Below are 19,633 nucleotides of genomic sequence, written 5' to 3' on the forward strand. Positions count from 1 at the left end.
CCCACGTCTCTCATCTCCCCCCCACGTGTCTCATCTCCCCCCCCCCACGTCTCTCATCTCCCCCCCACGTGTCTCATCTCCCCCCCACGTCTTTGATCTCCCCCCCCCCACGTCTCTCATCTCAACCCCCACGTCTCTCATCTCCCCCCCACGTCTCTCATCTCCCCCCCCCCCACGTCTCTCATCTCCCCCCCACGTGTCTCATCTCCCCCCCACGTCTTTGATCTCCCCCCCCACGTCTCTCATCTCAACCCCCACGTCTCTCATCTCTATCCCCACGTCTCTCACCTCTACCCCCACGTCTCTCGCCTCTACCCCCACGTCTCTCGCCTCTACCCCCACGTCTCTCACCTCTACCCCCACGTCTCTCACCTCTACCCCCACGTCTCTCACCTCTACCCCCACGTCTCTCATCTCTACCCCACGTCTCTCGCCTCTACCCCCACGTCTCTCGCCTCTACCCCCACGTCTCTCACCTCTACCCCCACGTCTCTCATCTCTACCCCCACGTGTCTCACCTCTACCCCCACGTCTCTCATCTCTACCCCCACGTCTCTCACCTCTACCCCCACGTCTCTCACCTCTACCCCCACGTCTCTCATCTCTACCCCCACGTCTCTCACCTCTACCCCCACGTCTCTCACCTCTACCCCCACGTCTCTCATCTCTACCCCCACGTCTCTCATCTCTACCCCCACGTGTCTCACCTCTACCCCCACGTCTCTCACCTCTACCCCCACGTCTCTCACCTCTACCCCCACGTCTCCCTCACGTCTCTCACCTCTCCCTCCACGTCTCCCCCCGTCTCTGCTATCTCCACCAAATCTCTGCTATCTCCCCCACATCTCCCCCACGTCTGCGACGTCTCTATAACATCATACCCGGCGTCTCTGATGGCTCTACACGTGTTAGTCCTTGTACGTCGTTATTACTGTTACTACCACTACAGGACCTGTGTATTTTGTTTGTTCTAAGCTGAAAAACTCGCAAAGCCTCAGCTCAGCGAAGAGACGCGGGGCGCGATGCGAGCGACGGAGCAGCGAGGGGGCGCTGGAGGCGCGTCGGAGCGCAGACACACAAAGACAAAGCTAAAGCTCCCCCACATAGCCTGGGCAGACTGTTCGGGCGAGTGCTGATAGATAGTAGCGCTCTATGAAGGCGGCCGGCAGGGCATAGACGACAAAAACCACGCCCGGCCGCCTTTGTCTCCCCATTCGGGGTATGTTCGCACACCGCACCTGGCTAATTTAACTCATTCGAGGCTGAGTCTACCTAGGGGAGGAGGCCCAGGATCGGTTCAGATAATCGCCACTGCAGCGCACATCGCTAACCACTCCGCCACCGCTCGCGGAACCCTCCACCGCCCAGCATAGCCACGCGGCGGAATCAGAGCGCATTCACACCGGAGTAAATCCGATGATCTGTAAAGCTCTTGTTCAACGGATGAAGAACAATTCTCACAACAGTCGGTTGTACGGCCGACGGTCTACGTCTGTGTCGGGTGGTGGAGGGCCTGACACAACGCATTCGACCGGACCACGAGGTGGCCGGCCTGCGAACGGCCCGATCTGAAGTTCACGTCCTTTAGGTGGGTGGCTGGGGGGGGTGGGAGGTCACGAAAGGGCGACAGGGGAGGGAAGAACGAGCCGAATGGGCGAGGAAGCAGAGGTGAGGAGTGCCTTGAGAGTAGAAATGAAGGAGTTTAAGGAGAGGGGGGTGGGAGGCTTAATGTTAATACTATTAGCACGGTTAACCACGCATGGATTTCGCGACCAATATTATGGTGAATTATGGCAAATCGCCCGATGATGCTTGACGTGATGACCAGCGAGACGTCGTTTTCAAATTGTAAATGTTCCGTATTCTTGGTTCTTTCGGTAAAGTCACGTAGAATGGAAATAATAAAATAATAAAAATTTAACATATTAAAATTATTATATTCTTTTATTACTTTACTTTATAATGTTTTATTTTTATTATTTTATTATTTCCATTCTACGTGACGACTTTACCGAAAGAACCAAGGAGATGAATCCCTGCAGTCACGAAAGCTTTAAATCGAAATTTAATGTTCCGTATATTTGGCCTGAAGTGGTAACTAGGCGACAGACCTGCTTGGCTGTGTCGGGTGGTGGAGCGTTACGACACAACATTTGTACTTACGCGATCCAACACCCCCCCCCCCCCCCCAAAATAAAAAAAACCTTCGTTATGAATTGTTGGCACCGTTTGGGTTACGTACGGTGCGGAAGAAGTTCAACGTACGTACAATATGGGGCCGTCCATAAATGACGTCACGCACCTGGGTGGTGGGGAGGGTCAGACATTTGTGACGATGTGTGACGAGGGTGGGTGGGGGGGTTGGAGAAATGTGACGTCACAACAAAATGCGCAACTTTTAATAAATATAGACAACACGTTCTACTTAATTAAATAGACGTTCTAATAAATGTTTTCTCCTACAACATCAGAGTGCAGCGCCACATTAAATACGCACTACAATGACAATAGTTTAGAGCTATTCGAAGCATGTTTTATGGTTTTGGGGGGGAGGAGGGGGAGAGCTTTGTGAAGTCATATTTGAGGGGGGGGGGGGTCAAAAATCGTCCAAAATCGCGTGACGTCATTTATGGACGGCCCCTATGCGGGAAATGATCCGGGCTCGCGTATCAGATCTCATTCTCAGCTATCTCCCCCACGCGCGCGACCTCACGCGCGCACAAAGGCAAAGGTGCCCCGTACAGCCGCGACGGACTGTTGAGGCAAGCGCCAATGACGCTCACCGATGATGAGCGTCACTGGCGTTGACCGTGAGCGGGGGATCGAACTTGGGTGGACCGGGATTCGGAGCGCGAGCGCGCTCACCACTGCGCCACCGCTCCCCACGAACACGTGCACTCACATCGACACGCGCACACTCACAACCAACTTCACACACACACACAAAGACAAAGATCCCCCATATAGCCTAAACAGACCTGTGGGGCAAGTGCGATGAGCGAGTAGCACCTATGAAGGCCGGAACGCCACCGGAGGGAGTGGGGTGGCTAGCACCACGCCCGGCCGCCTTTGTCTCCCCAAATGCGATGGTTACAAACTGCACACATCCACCGCAAAGACAAAGATCACCCGTATAGCCTCAACATACTTTTGGGGCAAGTGCTGGTAGCGAGCAGCAAATATTAAGTCTGGAGCGGCGCACGAGGGGGGTGTGGGGTGGCCGGCAACCACGCCCGGCCGCCTTTGTCTCCCCTAGTGGCGATGTTTACACACCGCACACAACCACCGCACACACACACGCACACATCCACCCTCCCCTCCCCTATCGCCTCCCTCCCTCTCCACGCCCTCCTCCTCTGCTCTCTCCCTCTCTCTCTCCCTCTCATCAGCATCACCGCTGCCTCCGAGTTCAATTCGCTAGACGGCCGCAGCAGAGCGACAGGCAAGAAAACACACACAGAGAGAGAGGTAGCGAGAGAGACACACACACATAGTAACACGAGAGATAGAGAGAGACACACACACACGCGCACAGCGAGAGAGACACACACACGCACAGCGAGAGACACACACACAGAGCGAGAGACACACACACAGCGAGAGACACACACACGCACAGCGAGACACACACACACACGCACAGCGAGACACACACACACACGCACAGCGAGAGACACACACAGCGAGAGAGACACACACACAGACCGACACACGCAGCGTGCGCACTGTCACACACACGTGCGTCGTCTTTGCGCATTGTCACACGTAACCTGCCCTTCACGTGACAGCAAATACACACGGAGCGCGTTGCACAGAGGGACGCGTAATGCAGCAGCAGCAGCATCGGTAGCAGAGAGAGAGAGAGAGTGATAGGGATTGCACTGCAGTTGATACGTTATTGGTGGTAGCGGTGGCGGTGGGTTGCCGCGTAATCGCGAGAAGGTCGTGGATGGTAGCGAGGGTCGTGAGCAATTCGGGCCTGTAGGAGGGGATTTTTTTTTTCTGTTGCGTCGAAGCGGATCGACGCGCTGACGGTGCTGGGGACGCGGAGGAAGGTCAAGGAGGAGGAGGAGGAAGAGACGCAGTTGGTGTGACCCGGTGCCCGGAATCGAACCGTGGATTTCTTTATTTTTTTTTGCGAGAGGCGATGGACAGAAAGATGCATCATCTGTCTGGCGAGGAGCTGCTGCTGCTGTTGCTTGCAATTGCAGGTACGTGTGTGTGTGTCAGTGCGTCTGTGTGTGTGTCATTGCATATGTGTGCACGTGTATGTGTGTGTTTTAGTATGTGTGTAAGTGCATTTGTGTGTGTCACTGCGTGTGTGTCAGTGCTCGTTAACAGCACTTGCCCCTATAGTCTGTTAAGGCTATATGGGGGATCTTTATCTTTGTGTGTCAGTGCGTTTGTGTGTGTGTGCCATTGCATTTGTGTGTGTCAGTGCGTCTCTGTGTGTGTCATTGCATGTGTGTGTGTTAGTGCATTTGTGCGTACGTGCATGTGTGTGTTTTAGTATTTGTGGGTGTAAGTGCATTTGTGTGTGTCACTGTGTGTCACTGCGTGTGTGTCAGTGCGTTTGTGTGTGCGTGTGATAGCGAATATATGCGTTAGTGTCCAGTGTACTTGCTTGTGTGACCGTGTGGGCGTCTGATCGTGTGTGTTTGTGTTTGCTTGTGTGTTTCTGCTTGTGTCTCTGCCGGTGCGTGTGTCCGATTGTACAGGTGTGTGTGCGTGTGTGTGTCAGTATGTGTCCGTGCGAGTGTGTGGCTGTGAGTGTACCAGTGTACGTGTGTCTGTACTTGAACGTGTGTGTGTTGTGTGCGGCGAGGCGAGTTCGATTCCCGCTCACGGCCACCAACACCGAGTGACGATTATCTGAACGAGTCCTGGGCCTCGCCTAGGTCGACTCAGCCTCAAATGAGTACCTGGTGCGGTGTGTAAACATCGCCACTAGGGAGACAAAGGCAGCCGGGCGTGGTGCTGGCCACCCACCCCCTCGTGTGCCGTTCCGGCCTTCATAGGTGCTCGCGAACGGCACTTGCCCCTACAGTCTGTTAAGGCTATACGGGGATTCTTTGTCTTCGTCACATAAAACTTTGAGAGTGACTGTGTTTGACGGCAATTTGCAACGTAATCCAAACACATCCAGAGCATCACCGTCAGTCACCACCGTCACAATGATCATTAACACTGACAGACCACGTGCCCCATGCAGCCGAGTGTCTGCCCAGCGGTTACACGCTGTGCGTATTTATGGCTACGTGTATAATCTCTTGGGACAAAGACAAAGACCCCCCGTGTAGCCTCAACGGAGCTTTGGGGGCAAGTGCTGTGAGCGAGTAATACCCACGAAGGCCGGCACGGCACACGTGGTGGGGGGGGGGGGGGTGGGGGGGGTGGCCAGCACCACGCCCGGCCGCCTTTGTCTCCCCGTGTGGCGATGGTTTACACACCGCGCCAGGTACTCATTTGAGGTCGAGTCGACCTAGTCCCTTGAGGGTTCACGCGGAGCTCCCGGTTATAGTTTGTGTTGTTGTTGTTACTGCTGCTGTCAACAACACCTGCTGGGATAAGGGCCTTCTCCGTGCCGTGTCGGGTCTTCGTTGCTACTTTTGACCATACTTCACCACCATTGGCGACCTGCACGGATGCGTGAACAGATCGTCGTTAGACAATGCGCCTGTATCGTGTCCGTACGGCTGTCCGTACGTCTTCAGACAATGTGTGTGCGTGGGTTGTTTTGCTTGCGAGTACCGTACGGTGTACATCTATAATAACAATAATAAACCAGCGAGTGCATCGTTTGATACATCCCAACATGCAAGTCATCGTGCAAGGTGTGTGTACGTGCAGTGTGTGTGTACGTGCAGTGTGTGTGTACGTGCAAGGTGTGTGTATGTGCAAGGTGTGTGTGTATACGTGCAAGGTGTGTGTACGTGCAAGGGGTGTGTACGTGCAGTGTACGTGCAGTGTGTGTGTACGTGCAAGGTGTGTGTATGTGCAAGCTGTGTCTACGTGCAGTGTGTGTACGTGCAGTGTGTGTGTATGTGCAGGTGTGTGTATGTGCAAGGTGTGTGTGTACGTGCAAGGGTGTGTGTATGTGCAAGCTGTGTCTACGTGCAGTGTGTGTACGTGCAGGTGTGTATACGTGCAGTGTGTGTGTACGTACAGTGTGTGTGCAAGGTGTGTGTACGTGCAATGTGTGTACGTGCAGTGTGTGTATACGTGCAAGGTATGTGTACCTGCAGTGTATGTGCAGTGTGTGTGTACGTGCAGTGTGTGTGTACGTGCAAGGTGTGTGTACCTGCAGTGTATGTGCAGTGTGTGTGTACGTGCAGTGTGTGTGTACGTGCAAGGTGTGTGTACGTACAGTGTGTGTACGTGCAGTGTGTGTGTACCTGCAGTGTATGTGCAGTGTGTGTGTACGTGCAGTGTGTGTGTACGTACAGTGTGTGTACGTGCAGTGTGTGTGTACGTGCAAGGTGTGTGTACGTACAGTGTGTGTACGTGCAGTGTGTGTGTACGTGCAAGGTGTGTGTACCTGCAGTGTATGTGCAGTGTGTGTGTACGTGCAGTGTGTGTGTACGTGCAGTGTGTGTGTACGTGCAGTGTGTGTGTACGTGCAAGGTGTGTGTACGTGCAGTGTGTGTGTACGTGCAGTGTGTGTGTACGTGCAAGGTGTGTGTACGTGCAGTGTGTGTGTACGTGCAGTGTGTGTGCGTGCAATGTGTGTGTACGTGCAGTGTGTGTCTACGTGCAGTGTGTGTGCAAGGTGTGTGTACATGCAATGTGTGTGTACGTGCACTGTGTACGTGCAATGTGTGTGTACGTGCAGTGTGTGTCTACGTGCAGTGTGTGTGCAAGGTGTGTGTACATGCAAAGTGTGTGTACGTGCAGTGTGTACGTGCAATGTGTGTGTACGTGCAAGGTGTGTGTACGTGCACAACTGATCGCGTTACGTGGCACGTGTCGAAACGGATGCGTGCACACCGTAAAGCAATGCACGTGTACTGGGGAGACAAAGGCGGCCGGGCGTGGTTGCTGGCCACCCACCGCCCCCACGTGCGCCGTGCCGGCCTTCGCGGGTGCTACTCGCTAGCAGCACTTGCCCCAACACTCGTTAAGGCTATACGGGGGATCTTTATCTTTGGCAAAAGTGTTCGGGGCATGAGAGTCCAGGACCGCTCCGTGCAGCAAACTCGCCACTGATGGCAGCCGCCCTGGCTGGGAATCGAATGCGGCTTTGCCGAGTCTCAAAAGTGCGTCGCGATTATCCGCTGCGCCCACCGCTCCACCTGCCTCGACTACGATTGCACCTTCATCAGTAGCCGTGGTGAAAGGTGGTAGATAGAGAGAGGGAGGTAGGGGGAGAGAGCGAGCGAGCGCCGGTTTATTTCTATGTATCTATGATACATCACTAGCCAGCGATCTTAGCCGTGGCTGGGAATCCAACTCGGGTTTGCGTGGTTCATTCATCGTGTAGTGCGCTAACCACTGCGCCCTCCCCCCTCCAACCTGGCAGTCTGTAATATAACAACGTCGTCGTCGTCTCTGTCGCGTCTGGCGATGAGCTTCACTTGCTCCGTGCGCCGGTGAGTGCGATGCCTGCAGATTGTGCGGCGCTCTATCAATCGAATCCCTTTTTTTCTGCTGACGCATCACGATCCGTTGCTAAATATAGACCACAGTGTGTGAGAGAGAGTGTGTGTGCGTGTGTGTGCTGTGTGCGTGTGTGGGGAGCGGTAGCGTAGTGGCTAGCGCGCTGTGATACGAACCCGGCGACTCGCAGCCAACACCGGTGACGATTAACCGAACCGGGCCTGGGCCTCCCCTAGGTCAACTCAGCCTCAAATGAGTCAGCAGGTTTGCGGTGTGTAAACATCGCCACGAGGTGCTGGCCCACCCCCGTTTGCCGTGGCGGCCTTCACAGGTGCTACTCGCTAACAGCACTTGCCCCAACAGTCTGTTGAGGCTACACAGGGGGGGGGGCATCTTTGTCTTTGTGGCGTGTCCGCGTGTGCACGGTGCGCGAGGCGATGTTTGACCTTCGACCTGCGAGCCCGAGGGCGCGTGAGTCGTCAGCTCTTGGTCGAACATCTGACAGAGATTTCGATTTAAAGCTTTCGTGACTGCAGGGATTCATCTTCTTGGTTCTTTCGGTAAAGCCGAAACGTCGTGAGAATTATTTTATTTTATTATGTTTTATTTTTATTATTTCCCTTCTACGTGACTTTACCGAAAGAACCAAGAATCTGACAGAGACTCAGCATTGGACTCCAACCCATACGTGCGAGGGCCTTGGGGTTACGTGCAGAACGGCTCTGTCGGGCCAAGGTCAGCCTAGACTGGTAGCATTAGAGTGAGGTCATGTGTGCGTATTCTTAGGTTTTTTCGGTAAAGTCACGTAGGTAAAAAAATTTAATTAATAAAAGTAAAATAAAAATAAAATAAAAATCACGACGTTTCGGAGGCAACACAAGCTTCCGTCTTCAGGTGGAACCGTCACAGCACGATAGCTGTATCAAGTGAGAGAAATTCCAAGAACACAGTATTTGTATATATACTGGTTGAGGGTGGGAGGAGCCTGAAGACGGAAGCTTGTGTTGCCTCCGAAACGTCGTGATTTTTATTTTATTTTTATTTTACTTTTATTAATTTAATTTTTTTTACCTACGTGACTTTACCGAAAAAACCTAAGAATATGAATCCTTGCAGTCACGAAAGCTTCAAATCTAGAATCATGCGTGCGTGTCTGTGCCATTGAGAGTGTGTGTGTGTCTTGGTTTTGCTGATGTGTGTCGTTGCATAGCTGAGTTTGTCTGTGCGTGCGGGTGTGTGCATGGAGCGGTGGTGCAGCGGTTAGCGCTACGCAGCGCTATGAACCCGGCCAGCCGAGTTCGATTCCCGCTCACGGCCAACACCCGTGGCGATTGTCTGAACCGGTACTGGGCCTCCCCTAGGTCGACTCAGCATCAAGTGAGTACCTGGTGCGGTGTGTAAAACATCGCCACTGGGGAGACAAAAGCGGGCGGGCGTGGTGCTGGTCACCCACCCCGCGCGTGTGCCGTTCCGGCCTTCATAGGTGCTCGCTAACAGCACTTGCCCCAACAGTCTGTTCAGGCTACACGGGGGATCCTTTTTTTACACGATTTTTTATTAACTTACTCTGTCTGTTGTTGGTGTCATATCCTCAAATATTGGAACTCAATTTTAACCCACTTCCCAATGTGCTACCGACTGCAAACTTGGTATACTTATGTCATACTAATGACAATACTATATTCCATCATAAAAAAAATATTTTTGAACATTTTTTTTTATGTTTCGGCTTGGGTCTAATTGTCCACGCTCAACTGACGTTGGCTGTAAATCACCACGGCCCATTACGTTATGACAAGCTTCGGGGCCACTTCCTGGAGTCGTGGAGTTCTACCATTACGAGTACGGTACATTTAATGAAAGCGTGTTTTTTTTAAAAGTTTTTTTAAATATTACTTATTGTCTTTTGTGTTTGGTGGTGGAGGTGGTGGCGGCCACGCACACCACCACTCATAGCGGCAGATTTTCAATATGCAAGTGAAGTCGAGTGTATTTGTTCAAGCAGTTGACACCGCGAGAGAGCAGGGCAGCCACCTGACTTGGGCGAGGAGGGGAGGGGTCTGAATCTGTCGAAGCGATTGTGAGATCAGCCGTGAAGATTCACGTCGATGACGCCTGATGTCATCCACCCTGTCACGTGACGAGCGTGGGGGGAAGTGGGTGCCTGCACCCCCCAAACCCCCGCCAAAGCTACGGGTTGTGGGCCCCCCTTTTGACAACCAGCCCTGAGATTTCATCTCAACAGCACTGGAGCCCCCCCCCCCCCCCCCACCTGACCGATGGCTGCACCCGCTGGGCGGACGATATCGTTGCTACTCCACCCGCGTCCAACTCATACCGCAGACGTCGACCAACGGTTGATGAGAGAGATGAGAGAGGAGCAAACCATTACAAAAAAAACTAAATGATGAACGAAGCAAAGTGCCGACTACACCGAGCATCTTCCTGTTTCCTCTGATCGTAGAATAAAACATTAGAGAGATGAGAGAGAGAGAGTCGAGAGGGTGGTGCGGAGCGGGAATGCGGGACGCCAAGGGAGGACGGAGTCGATCGAAGTGGGCACGCAGGAGACGCGGGCACGCAGGAGGATGCCTTCAGTGAGCAGCAGGGCAGAGAAAGGGAAGATCCGATTGTAGACATCTTGAACGATCAGGAGGAGGGTGAAGAAGCGGCGCGTTGAGACCGCGTTCTTTTTCGAGGATCGGGTTGACGGATGAGGACGCAGCAACAGCAGCAGCAGCAGGAAGGGCGGAACGGGTGATAACAATGAGAGGCGGGCCGAGGGCCGGGTTGCTGGAGGAGCTGACGGAGGCGCGGGGTGTCCGTGGAAATGAAGAGGAGGGCGGAGAAGAGGTGGAGGCTGAACTCGTCACGGAGCCGTAAACAATCATCACGCGACACTCCGGCGCTCATCATCCACGCAGCAGCAGCAGCAACAGCAGCAGCAGCAACAGCAGCAGCAGCAACAACAGCAGCAGCAACAGCATCAGCGGCGGCGGCGGTAGCAGCTTCTGGCTCAGCCGTCGAACAAAGACGGCGAAAAAAAAATTACGGCGGTCACCGCTTTTCAGATGCGCTGCTTCTGCGGCCGTCTGGAACGTTCTTCCATTGCCGATATATTAGGAAACCGCCGGAGCCGTGCAACTTTTAAATGATCAAGTTTGAAAACGCATTTCTTTAGAACTGCTTTCATGCGTTTAGTTTGTTGTCCTTCCCCCGCCCATGCTGGGCATCTGCGCGATAGAGCTTTATAGCTCATTGAATTCCTCCGATGTGCATACATATTCTGATCCTGACATACACGGGGGCAGCCGGCGGACCCGTCGCGAGCGAAGAACACCGCTGAAGAGGGACGTCTGTGTGTGCGTGTGGGCATGCGCGCGCGTGCGTGCGTGTGTGTGTGATTGTGTGTGTGTGATTGTGTGTGTGGGATTGTGTGTGTGTGTGATTGTGTGTGTGTGATTGTGCGTGTGTGTGTGATTGTGTGTGTGTGATTGTGTGTGTGGGATTGTGTGTGTGTGTGATTGTGTGTGTGTGATTGTGCGTGTGTGTGTGATTGTGTGTGTGATTATGTGTGTGTGTGATTGTGTGTGCGTGTGTGTGTGATTGTGTGTGTGTGATTGTGCGTGTGTGATTGTGTGTGTGTGTGATTGTGTGTGTGATTATGTGTGTGTGTGATTGTGTGTGCGTGATTGTGTATGTGTGTGTGTGATTGTGTGTACGTGGGGAGCTGTGGCGCACCAGTTAGCGCTTCGTGCTACGAACCTGGCCACCCGGGTTCAATTCCCGCCCAAGGCCAACAACCAGTGACGATTATCTGAATCGGTCCTGGGCCTCCCCTAAGTCGACTCGGCCTCAAATGAGTGCCTGGTGCGATGTGTAAACATCTCCACTAAAGAGACAAAGGCGGCCGAGCGTGACGTTGGCCACCCACCCCCTCGTGTGCCGTGCCGGCCTCACTAACAGCGCTTGCCCCTCCAGTCTGACAGGCCACACGGGGGATTTTTGTCTTTACCTTTGTCTTTGTACGCACGCGTGCACGTGGAGGAGGAGTATGAGGAGGGGACATTAGCGTGCCTGACTTTCACTCCATTGCACACGTGCCACGCATAGCTGAGCGTGAAGAGCAGCGCCTGGCACGTGTTCACACGCGCCGTACGTACGGACACACACACGGACGTAGTTCCACACGCGTACGTCGACTGCAGGGATGCGTTCCCAATTTCGGGATGTATATATCATTATTATTATTTTTGGTACGAAATAATTAGACCTCCGTACGAAAAAAAATCTTGATTCGAAGCTTTCGTGACTGCGGGAATCCATACTCTTTGGTTCTTTCGGTAAAGTCACGTGGGTAGAAAAATGAAATGAAACAAAAATAATATATCACGACGTTTCGATACGAAACTTTGCACGATTGGAAGTTGTTGTTTTTGCGTGCTGCGACGGAAGGGACCGTTGCCCGAAACGTCGCCTGCTGTGCCAGGTTTTCCCAATCTCCAGTCCTCGCCTGACGCGCCCGATGATTGTTGAACACGACGCACTCAACAATATCAAAGTTATCATCGGCGGCCGGACGGGCGTGGTGCTGGCCACCCACCCCCTCGTGTGCCACAGTGCCGGTCATCATAGGAATCACTCGCTAACAGCACTTGCCCCAGCAGTCTGTTAAGGCTACACGGGGGATCTTTGATTTCTTGTTTGACTCAGCACCGTGTGTAAACATCGTCACTGGGGAGACAAAGGCGGTCGGGCGTGGTGCTGGCCACCCACCCCCTCGTGTGCCACATTGCCGGTCTTCATAGGTGCTCGCTATCAGCACTTTCCCCAACAGTCTGTTTAAGACTACACGGGGGATCTTTGTCTCTGTGCGACTCGCATCTGCCCCTGCCTTTGTTGTGAGATGACCAAGTTCAAGTTGTTTATCGCACCAGGCGAGAGGGTCTCATTGAGGCAAGAGAAGGGCCTCGTTACCGACAACAGCATCTGTCCGTTCACCCGCATCCATTGACTCACGCCTCTCCCTGCTGATGAGAACTCTCCATGTAGAAGCCGGTTGCAGAGTTGAAGTCGACGCCTGCTCTAAACGATGCACTGCCGTGCCAGGAGGCTGTTGCGGCTGCTGGGTTGTGTTTAGACGAACTCCACCATACGAACCGAAGTTGTCATTAGTGCGAGTTCTCAACACGAGGACGCCAATGTGTTATACTGGTAGGAACCTCCTGGTTACACCAGCCCACAGGGGATTATTGTGTCCGTCGTGCAGGGAGGGGCTGGGTGGGGAGGGAGGGGCTGGGTAGGGAGGGGAGGGTGGGGAGGAGCTGGATGGGGAGGGTGGGGCTGGGTGGGGAGGAGAAGGTAGGGAGAGGCTGGGTGGGGAGGGTGGGGAGGGGCTGGGTAGGGAGGGTGGGGCTGGGTGGGGGCTGGGTTGGGAGGGTCGGGAGGATGGGGAGGGGCTGGGTGGGGAGGGTGGGGAGGGGCTGGGTGGGGAGGGTGGGGCTGGGTGGGGGTGGGAGGGGTGGGGCTGGGTGGGGAGGGGCTGGTCACCCCGTGGTGCCCTTATAAAACTCAACGTTTAACCTACTCACGCCGGCTTCTGCCCGCCCTCACAGTCGGGCATATTTGCGGAATACACCACGCCGCCGTTGACCCTGGCCATTGACCGAGCAACCCAACGTTCCTACCAGCTCCCTCCGCAGGAATGTGTTGTACACTGATTTTTGTTTGTTACTTTGTTTGTTTTGTGTACGTTATATATATATATAAACGGATAGTTTCCGTCGATAATTATTATTATGAATCACTTCGCTCCACCAATCTCGCGCGCATTTTTTGTTTGTTCAAATTTGTCTTCGAATCGTTCACACTCGAGAGAAAAAATCTCCTCCGTGCGGAGTCGCAAGAACCCAGCGGGCGGGCGGGTTGGTAGCGTGTCCACTCTGTGTACATGTATGGATGTAAGTTGAACTTATTTCGCACCGTGCTCAGGCCAGCCATGCTAATCGGGGGTTAGGGGGCAAGGATAACAATAACTCGACGAGCCTCTTAGCTTGCAGTTTCGAGTCACTTTCTCTCGCTCTCTCTCTCGCCATGCCCGTCTTATTTCTGGAGCAGGAGTCTTCAAATAGACACCATCCCCCAGGACATCATCACCACCATCGTCAAAGCGGCCAACACCAGCATCATCACCTCCTGTTCCCCGTTATTCGCTTTCCCTTAGCATCCCACCCCCTCCCCTACTCCCCACCCCCACGCCCCCCCTCCCCCCTTGCCACCCATCCCTCCATGCCCACCACCCCCCACGCTCCCCCTCTCCCCACGCCCCCCCTCCCCCATGCCCCCCACGCCCCCCCCCTCCCCCATACCCCCCACCCCCCACTCACCACCCCTATGCCCCCCTCCCTCCATGCCCCCTACACCCCCCTCCCCCATGTCCCCCCCCCCCTCTCTGGCGAAGGAGAATCTATTTTTATCATTGCTCGATGTCTCCCGCTTTCAGTGCCCCCCTCCCTCCCCCCTCCCCCCTCCCCACCCCCTCCCCCCTCCCCAGTGGAGTGTCTCCACACACGCGCGCGTGCACAGAGACGAACCACGGAGACACTGGCACATCGATTCATTGATGGACACACAGAGAGAGAGATTGGTTCATTGACAGCCAGATAGATAGACAGCTGCACGTGTACAGGGCCCCCCTCGCTCAATGCGGTGGTGGTAGTAGATTTAGTAGTAGTAGATGCAGTAGTAGTAGATGTAGTAGTAGTAGATGTAGTAGTAGATGTAGTAGTAGTAGATGTAGTAGTTGTTGTAGTAGATGTAGTGGTATTACACACAGTACACACAGTACACACACAGTACGCACACACACAGTAAACACAATATACACAGCACACACACAGAGTACACACACAGTACACACAGTACGCACACACACAGTACACACAATATACACAGCACACACACACACAGAACACACACAGCACACACACAGTACACACATAATCTAGATTTGAAGTTTTCGTGACTGCAGGGATCCATACTCTTTGGATCTTTCGGTAAAGTCACGTGGGTAGAAAATAAAATAAATTAACTCACGACGTTTCGGGCGCAACACAAGCGCCCGTCATCAGGTGGGACAACCACAGCAAGAAACAATTGCTGAAGGCGTGGGGGGCAGAGTTTTGTGACGTCATATTTAAGGGGGGGGTCTGACTTTTTGTGACGCCGTGTGACGAGGGGGGGGGGTCAAAAATCGTCCAAATTCGCGTGACGTCATTTATGGACGGCCCCGAAGCCAATGTGAAGACGTGCAGACGACCCACACACAGAGAGAGAGCGAGACAGGCGGACAGCCAGCGGGAATAGCCACACAGATCCACGTCGCTGGCGGGGCCCTGCTGTAGAAATAAATGACCAATCGGGAGTGGCCTGTGCATGGTGCATGCATTATAATGACACGTGCGATCAGTATTACATGTGCGTGGAATTGCTCACGCAATGCTGTGTGGCTCACAACGGTCCAGTCACACGACTGTGATCTACCCCCAAGTCGCTATCACCTCCCCCCCCCCAATGCCCCCCCCCACCAACCTCCCCCGCCTCCCCCCCATGCCCCCCAACCCCCTAGCCCCCCCAATCACCGCCCGTCCGTGGCGCGCGCCGCATGAAATATTCATGAGCGAGACGGCGGCTCTGGGGGGGGGAGTCGAGCGTGGCATCAGAAGGGGCGGTCGTGGGAAGGGCGCCGTTCAGGGGTTGGGGTTGGGTGGGGGGGAGAGGGGAGATGGAGAGAGAGTAGCGTGGGGAGTGAGATGGGGAGAGGGGAGAGAGATGGAGAGAGAGTAGCGTGGGGCGTGAGATGGGGAGAGGGGAGAGAGATGGAGAGAGAGTAGCGTGGGGCGTGAGATGGGGAGAGGGGAGAGAGATGGAGAGAGAGTAGCGTGGGGCGTGAGATGGGGAGAGGGGAGAGAGATGGAGAGTAGCGTGGGGAGTGAGATGGGGAGAGGGGAGAGAGATGGAGAGAGAGAAGCGTGGGGCGTGAGATGGGGAGAGGAGAGAGGGGAGAGGGGGTAGAGATAGAGAGAGTAGCGTGGGGAGTGAGATGGGGAGAGAGATGGAGAGAGAGTAGCGTGGGGCGTGAGATGGGGAGAGAAGAGAGGGGAGAGGGGGTAGAGAGAACGAGTAGCGTGGGGCGTGAGATGGGAAGAAGAGGGAGAGAGTAGAGAGAGAGTAGCATTTGGGAGTGAGATGGGGAGACAGGAGGAGGCAAATTAAATTAGGAAGCCCTGGAGAAAGGAGAGATGACATTGCCATGTGCATTAACGCGTTCCTATTGGGGATGAATGCACGCGCTCTCCCCATCGCTCTGCAATGAGAGCCGGCCGTGGTGGCCCTTGTTATAACTCTCGTTAAGATGATCCCATACGAAGGGATCTGTGCTGTACGGTTTGGCGTCGTTGTTGGTGCTATTCGGGAACTCGCTTTGTGTTGAAAACCGGTCACACTAAAACTGGGACGCACAAACCACAGCATCGCCCCCCCTCCCGCCCTCTCCCTCCACATGTAGAATCAACATCACGCGTATGAGGGTGTTTTTTGGCTGCTGCTATGAATCCCCACGTGACGACGACGATGATGATGACGGCGACGATGAAGCCACTTCGTTGAAGCTCATCACGTGTGAGAGCCAGGTCGCTCCTGACCAACAAGAGCTACGCAGCTGCAGTAAAATAAAACATTACAACAACAAAAAACTGAAGATATTGCGAAAAACAAAAACGCATTTTTTTTGCCTTGACCGCTGTCGGCCGGCCGACTTCCGTATCGCTAGTCGCATGCAGTTACATCCGAGGACAAACGCGTGCTCTTGCATGCTGTGCGCGCAACCCACTCGCACGTATCGTTTGTCCTCCCCAACTCGTTCGTCCAAAGACGGTGCTCTCGCCGTAGCCTCGAGACTGTTTTTCAAGAGGCGCCCCTTTGCTACATCGGGACCGTTGGCTCCGTGAGGCTGAATTAAACAGGCGTAGGCTTTCACGACCAATGTAATCCATAATAAAGGTTGTTTGGGTTGGATCGCGTAAATATGAATGTTGTGTCGTAACCCTCCACCACCCGACACAGCCAATTATTAAGAGATTTGTCACGTAAAGAAAACGCCAAATAGTTACTACTTCAGCCCACCGGTGTGTTGGATAGTAAATACACAACAGCCTGACTCAGTACTTTAATGAACAAACATGGCTTAACCATACGTTTTTGAAATCACCAAAATGAAACGATAAAAAACAATATAACAACAGTGATCATAAGAACTGTGATTCAACTTTAACAATAAACGATGAATTCGGCCAAAGTGACCCCCCACCACCACCTCTTAAAATAAGTGAAAACATTGTCATACATAGAATATCGCAGTTCGCCAAATTGTTATTTACGGAGCGAAGCAAAACAAAGCAGGGATGGGGGGATGATTCCGTGTAAGAAACTCAGCGAGGCTTCTATAAACTAAACTATTTTTTTTATTTTACCAGGTAAGATCCCCACTGAGCTATACATCTCTACGAATTGGCTTAATATCATCACGTGGAAATGTATAGCAGACAAATACTCTAGACGCGTTATGTTGATTTCAAATGTGGAGGGAAACCCCGGAGGACCCGGAGAAAAAATACACACGACCACGGGGAGAAAAACACTCCAAATATACAGCAGGCATCGTCAGGGTCGGGATCGAACCCACGGCCTCCTGTATACCAGGCGAGGTAGTTAGCATCTCCTAGTCACCGTGAAGATGAGAGAGAGACACGCAAACTCCAAAATATACAACAGGTACCGTCAGGGTCGGGATCGAACCCACGACCTCCTGTACACCAGGCGAGGTAGTCAACATCTTCTAGTCACCGTGATGATGATGGGAGAGAGAGAAATACGCCAACTCCCAAATATACAGCAGGCACCGTCAGGGTCGGAATCGAACCCACGACCTCCTGTATACCAGGCGAGGTAGTTAGCATCTCCTAGTCACCGTGAAGATGAGAGAGAGACACGCAAACTCCAAAATATACAACAGGTACCGTCAGGGTCGGGATCGAACCCACGACCTCCTGTACACCAGGCGAGGTAGTCAACATCTCCTAGCCAGCGTGATGATGATGAGAGAGAGAAACACGCAAACTCCAAATATACAGCAGGCATCGTCAGGGTCGGGATCGAACCCACGACCTCCTGTACACCAGGCGAGGTAGTTAACATCTCCTAGCCACTGTGATGATGATGTGAGAGAGAGAGAGAGAGACACGCAAACTCCAAAATATACAGCAGGCGTCAGGGGAGGGATCGAACCCACGCGCACCTGTACACCAGGCAAGGTAGTTAACATCTCCTAGCCACCGTAATGATGATGAGAGAGAGAGACACGCAAACTCCCAAATATATAGCAGGCACCGTCAGGGTCGGGATCGAACCCACGTCCTCCTGTATACCAGGCGAGGTAGCTAACATCTCCTAGCCACCGTGATGATGATGAGAGAGAGAGAGAGACACGCAAACTCCCAAATATACAGCAGGCATCGTCAGGGTAGGGATCGAACCCACGACCTCCTGTACACCAGGCGAGGTAGTTAACATCTCCTAGCCACCGTGATGATGATGTGAGAGAGAGAGACACGCAAACTCCAAATATACAGCAGGCATCGTCAGGGTAGGGATCGAACCCACGCACACCTGTACACCAGGCGAGGTAGTTAACATCTCCTAGCCACCGTGATGATGATGTGAGAGAGAGAGACACGCAAACTCCCAAATATACAGCAGGCATCAGGGGAGGGATCGAACCCACGCATACCTGTATACCAGGCGAGGTGGTTAACATCTCCTAGCTGTCGTGGCGCCCAAGTGTGTGAGGTTTCAGGAGCGCACGGCGGAGGCAATCGGAGCGAAATAATTTTAGTTTGCATCAAACATTAAGCAGAGAGTTTAATATTGCATCGTAAGTGTACCTTCAACGATGTGTACCTAAACAGCAGTGTTTCGTATCAATAATGAAAAACATTACACAAGCAAAGTAATAGTGACTAGCAAACACCCTGCATTGTAATATTAATAATATATTAAACATGGTTTTATATTCGTAATAAACTATTGCTTACAGACCTTCATCAATATCACTGCTGGATGAAGGCCATGTCAGTCATGAGAGTTAGTGTGACCATACTTCACCACGCTGGTCAGTGTGGGTTAGTGAAGTTGGCTGCCCAGCGCCGGATCGGATATCGTTTTGGGCAAGCGTGGGGATCTAACTTAGGTGGGGTGATGGCGCAGTGAGTCAATCACTGCGCCACCACTCCCTTTCACTTCCTGCTTGGCGTACTTGAATGTTGAGAATTCTACTCATCGTCATCATCAGCATCAGCAGTTGAATCATCATCAACAGTAGCTGGAGTGGTATCGTCGTCATCATCATCCTTTGGAATCTCACCAAGGCCGTAGCCATGGAGTCAACATTGGGGGAGGACCACATTTTCCAGGGGGTCTGGGTCCCCCCCCCCCCAGAAAAAAAAATCTAAATTTGATAACTAATTTTTTGACATTCCCTGCCTAAATTATTAAAAAATTCACTAACACATGGGATGGACTTTTTATTTTATTACAATAATGTCTAATAGTGTATTGTATTACATTGCTCTGTTTTTTTCTTTTTTTATCTTTTCTTGTTTCATTGTATATAATGGCAGAGATTAGGGATTAATAAAGTACAACCATAACCACAATAATATTAACAGAAATCTATGCATTGTTATATGAAGACAAGTCCAGATAATGTGGCCAAAGTTGAGCAAATTGTTGTTTTTATTTACATAGCATAGCAATTATTATTCTTTTAAAATATTTTTATAGCAATATATTGGGGGGGGGGGGGCATTTTCAGTATATTTTAATATTTCTTGGAGGGGATGTGTCCCCCCCCAATATATATTATAATTACGAACTTGGATCTCACCATTTCCCTCCGTGAGTGGCTGCGACTCACGCTCAC

At 52.7% G+C, this 19,633-nt stretch overlaps 1 protein-coding gene across 3 annotated transcripts in view; it reads left to right on the forward strand.

Annotated features, from left to right (window-relative positions):
- Positions 1-3,272: 3,272 nt before the first annotated feature.
- Positions 3,273-19,633, forward strand: part of LOC133342072 (immunoglobulin superfamily member 11-like) — a 61,156-nt gene continuing 44,795 nt past the window's right edge. For 2 of the 3 annotated variants that reach the window (XM_061550989.1, XM_061550991.1), the window contains exon 1: positions 3,273-4,211. In XM_061550989.1, the coding sequence (XP_061406973.1) occupies positions 4,148-4,211 (64 nt within the window). In that variant the 5' untranslated portion in view covers positions 3,273-4,147. The remainder of the gene's footprint in view (positions 4,212-19,633) is intronic. The other variant, XM_061550990.1, reaches the window with a different exon arrangement.

The sequence above is a fragment of the Lethenteron reissneri genome, chromosome 13, assembly GCF_015708825.2.
Source record: "Lethenteron reissneri isolate LAM-NWPU_2019-01 chromosome 13, ASM1570882v1, whole genome shotgun sequence".
NCBI classification, from domain to species: Eukaryota; Metazoa; Chordata; class Hyperoartia; order Petromyzontiformes; family Petromyzontidae; genus Lethenteron; species Lethenteron reissneri.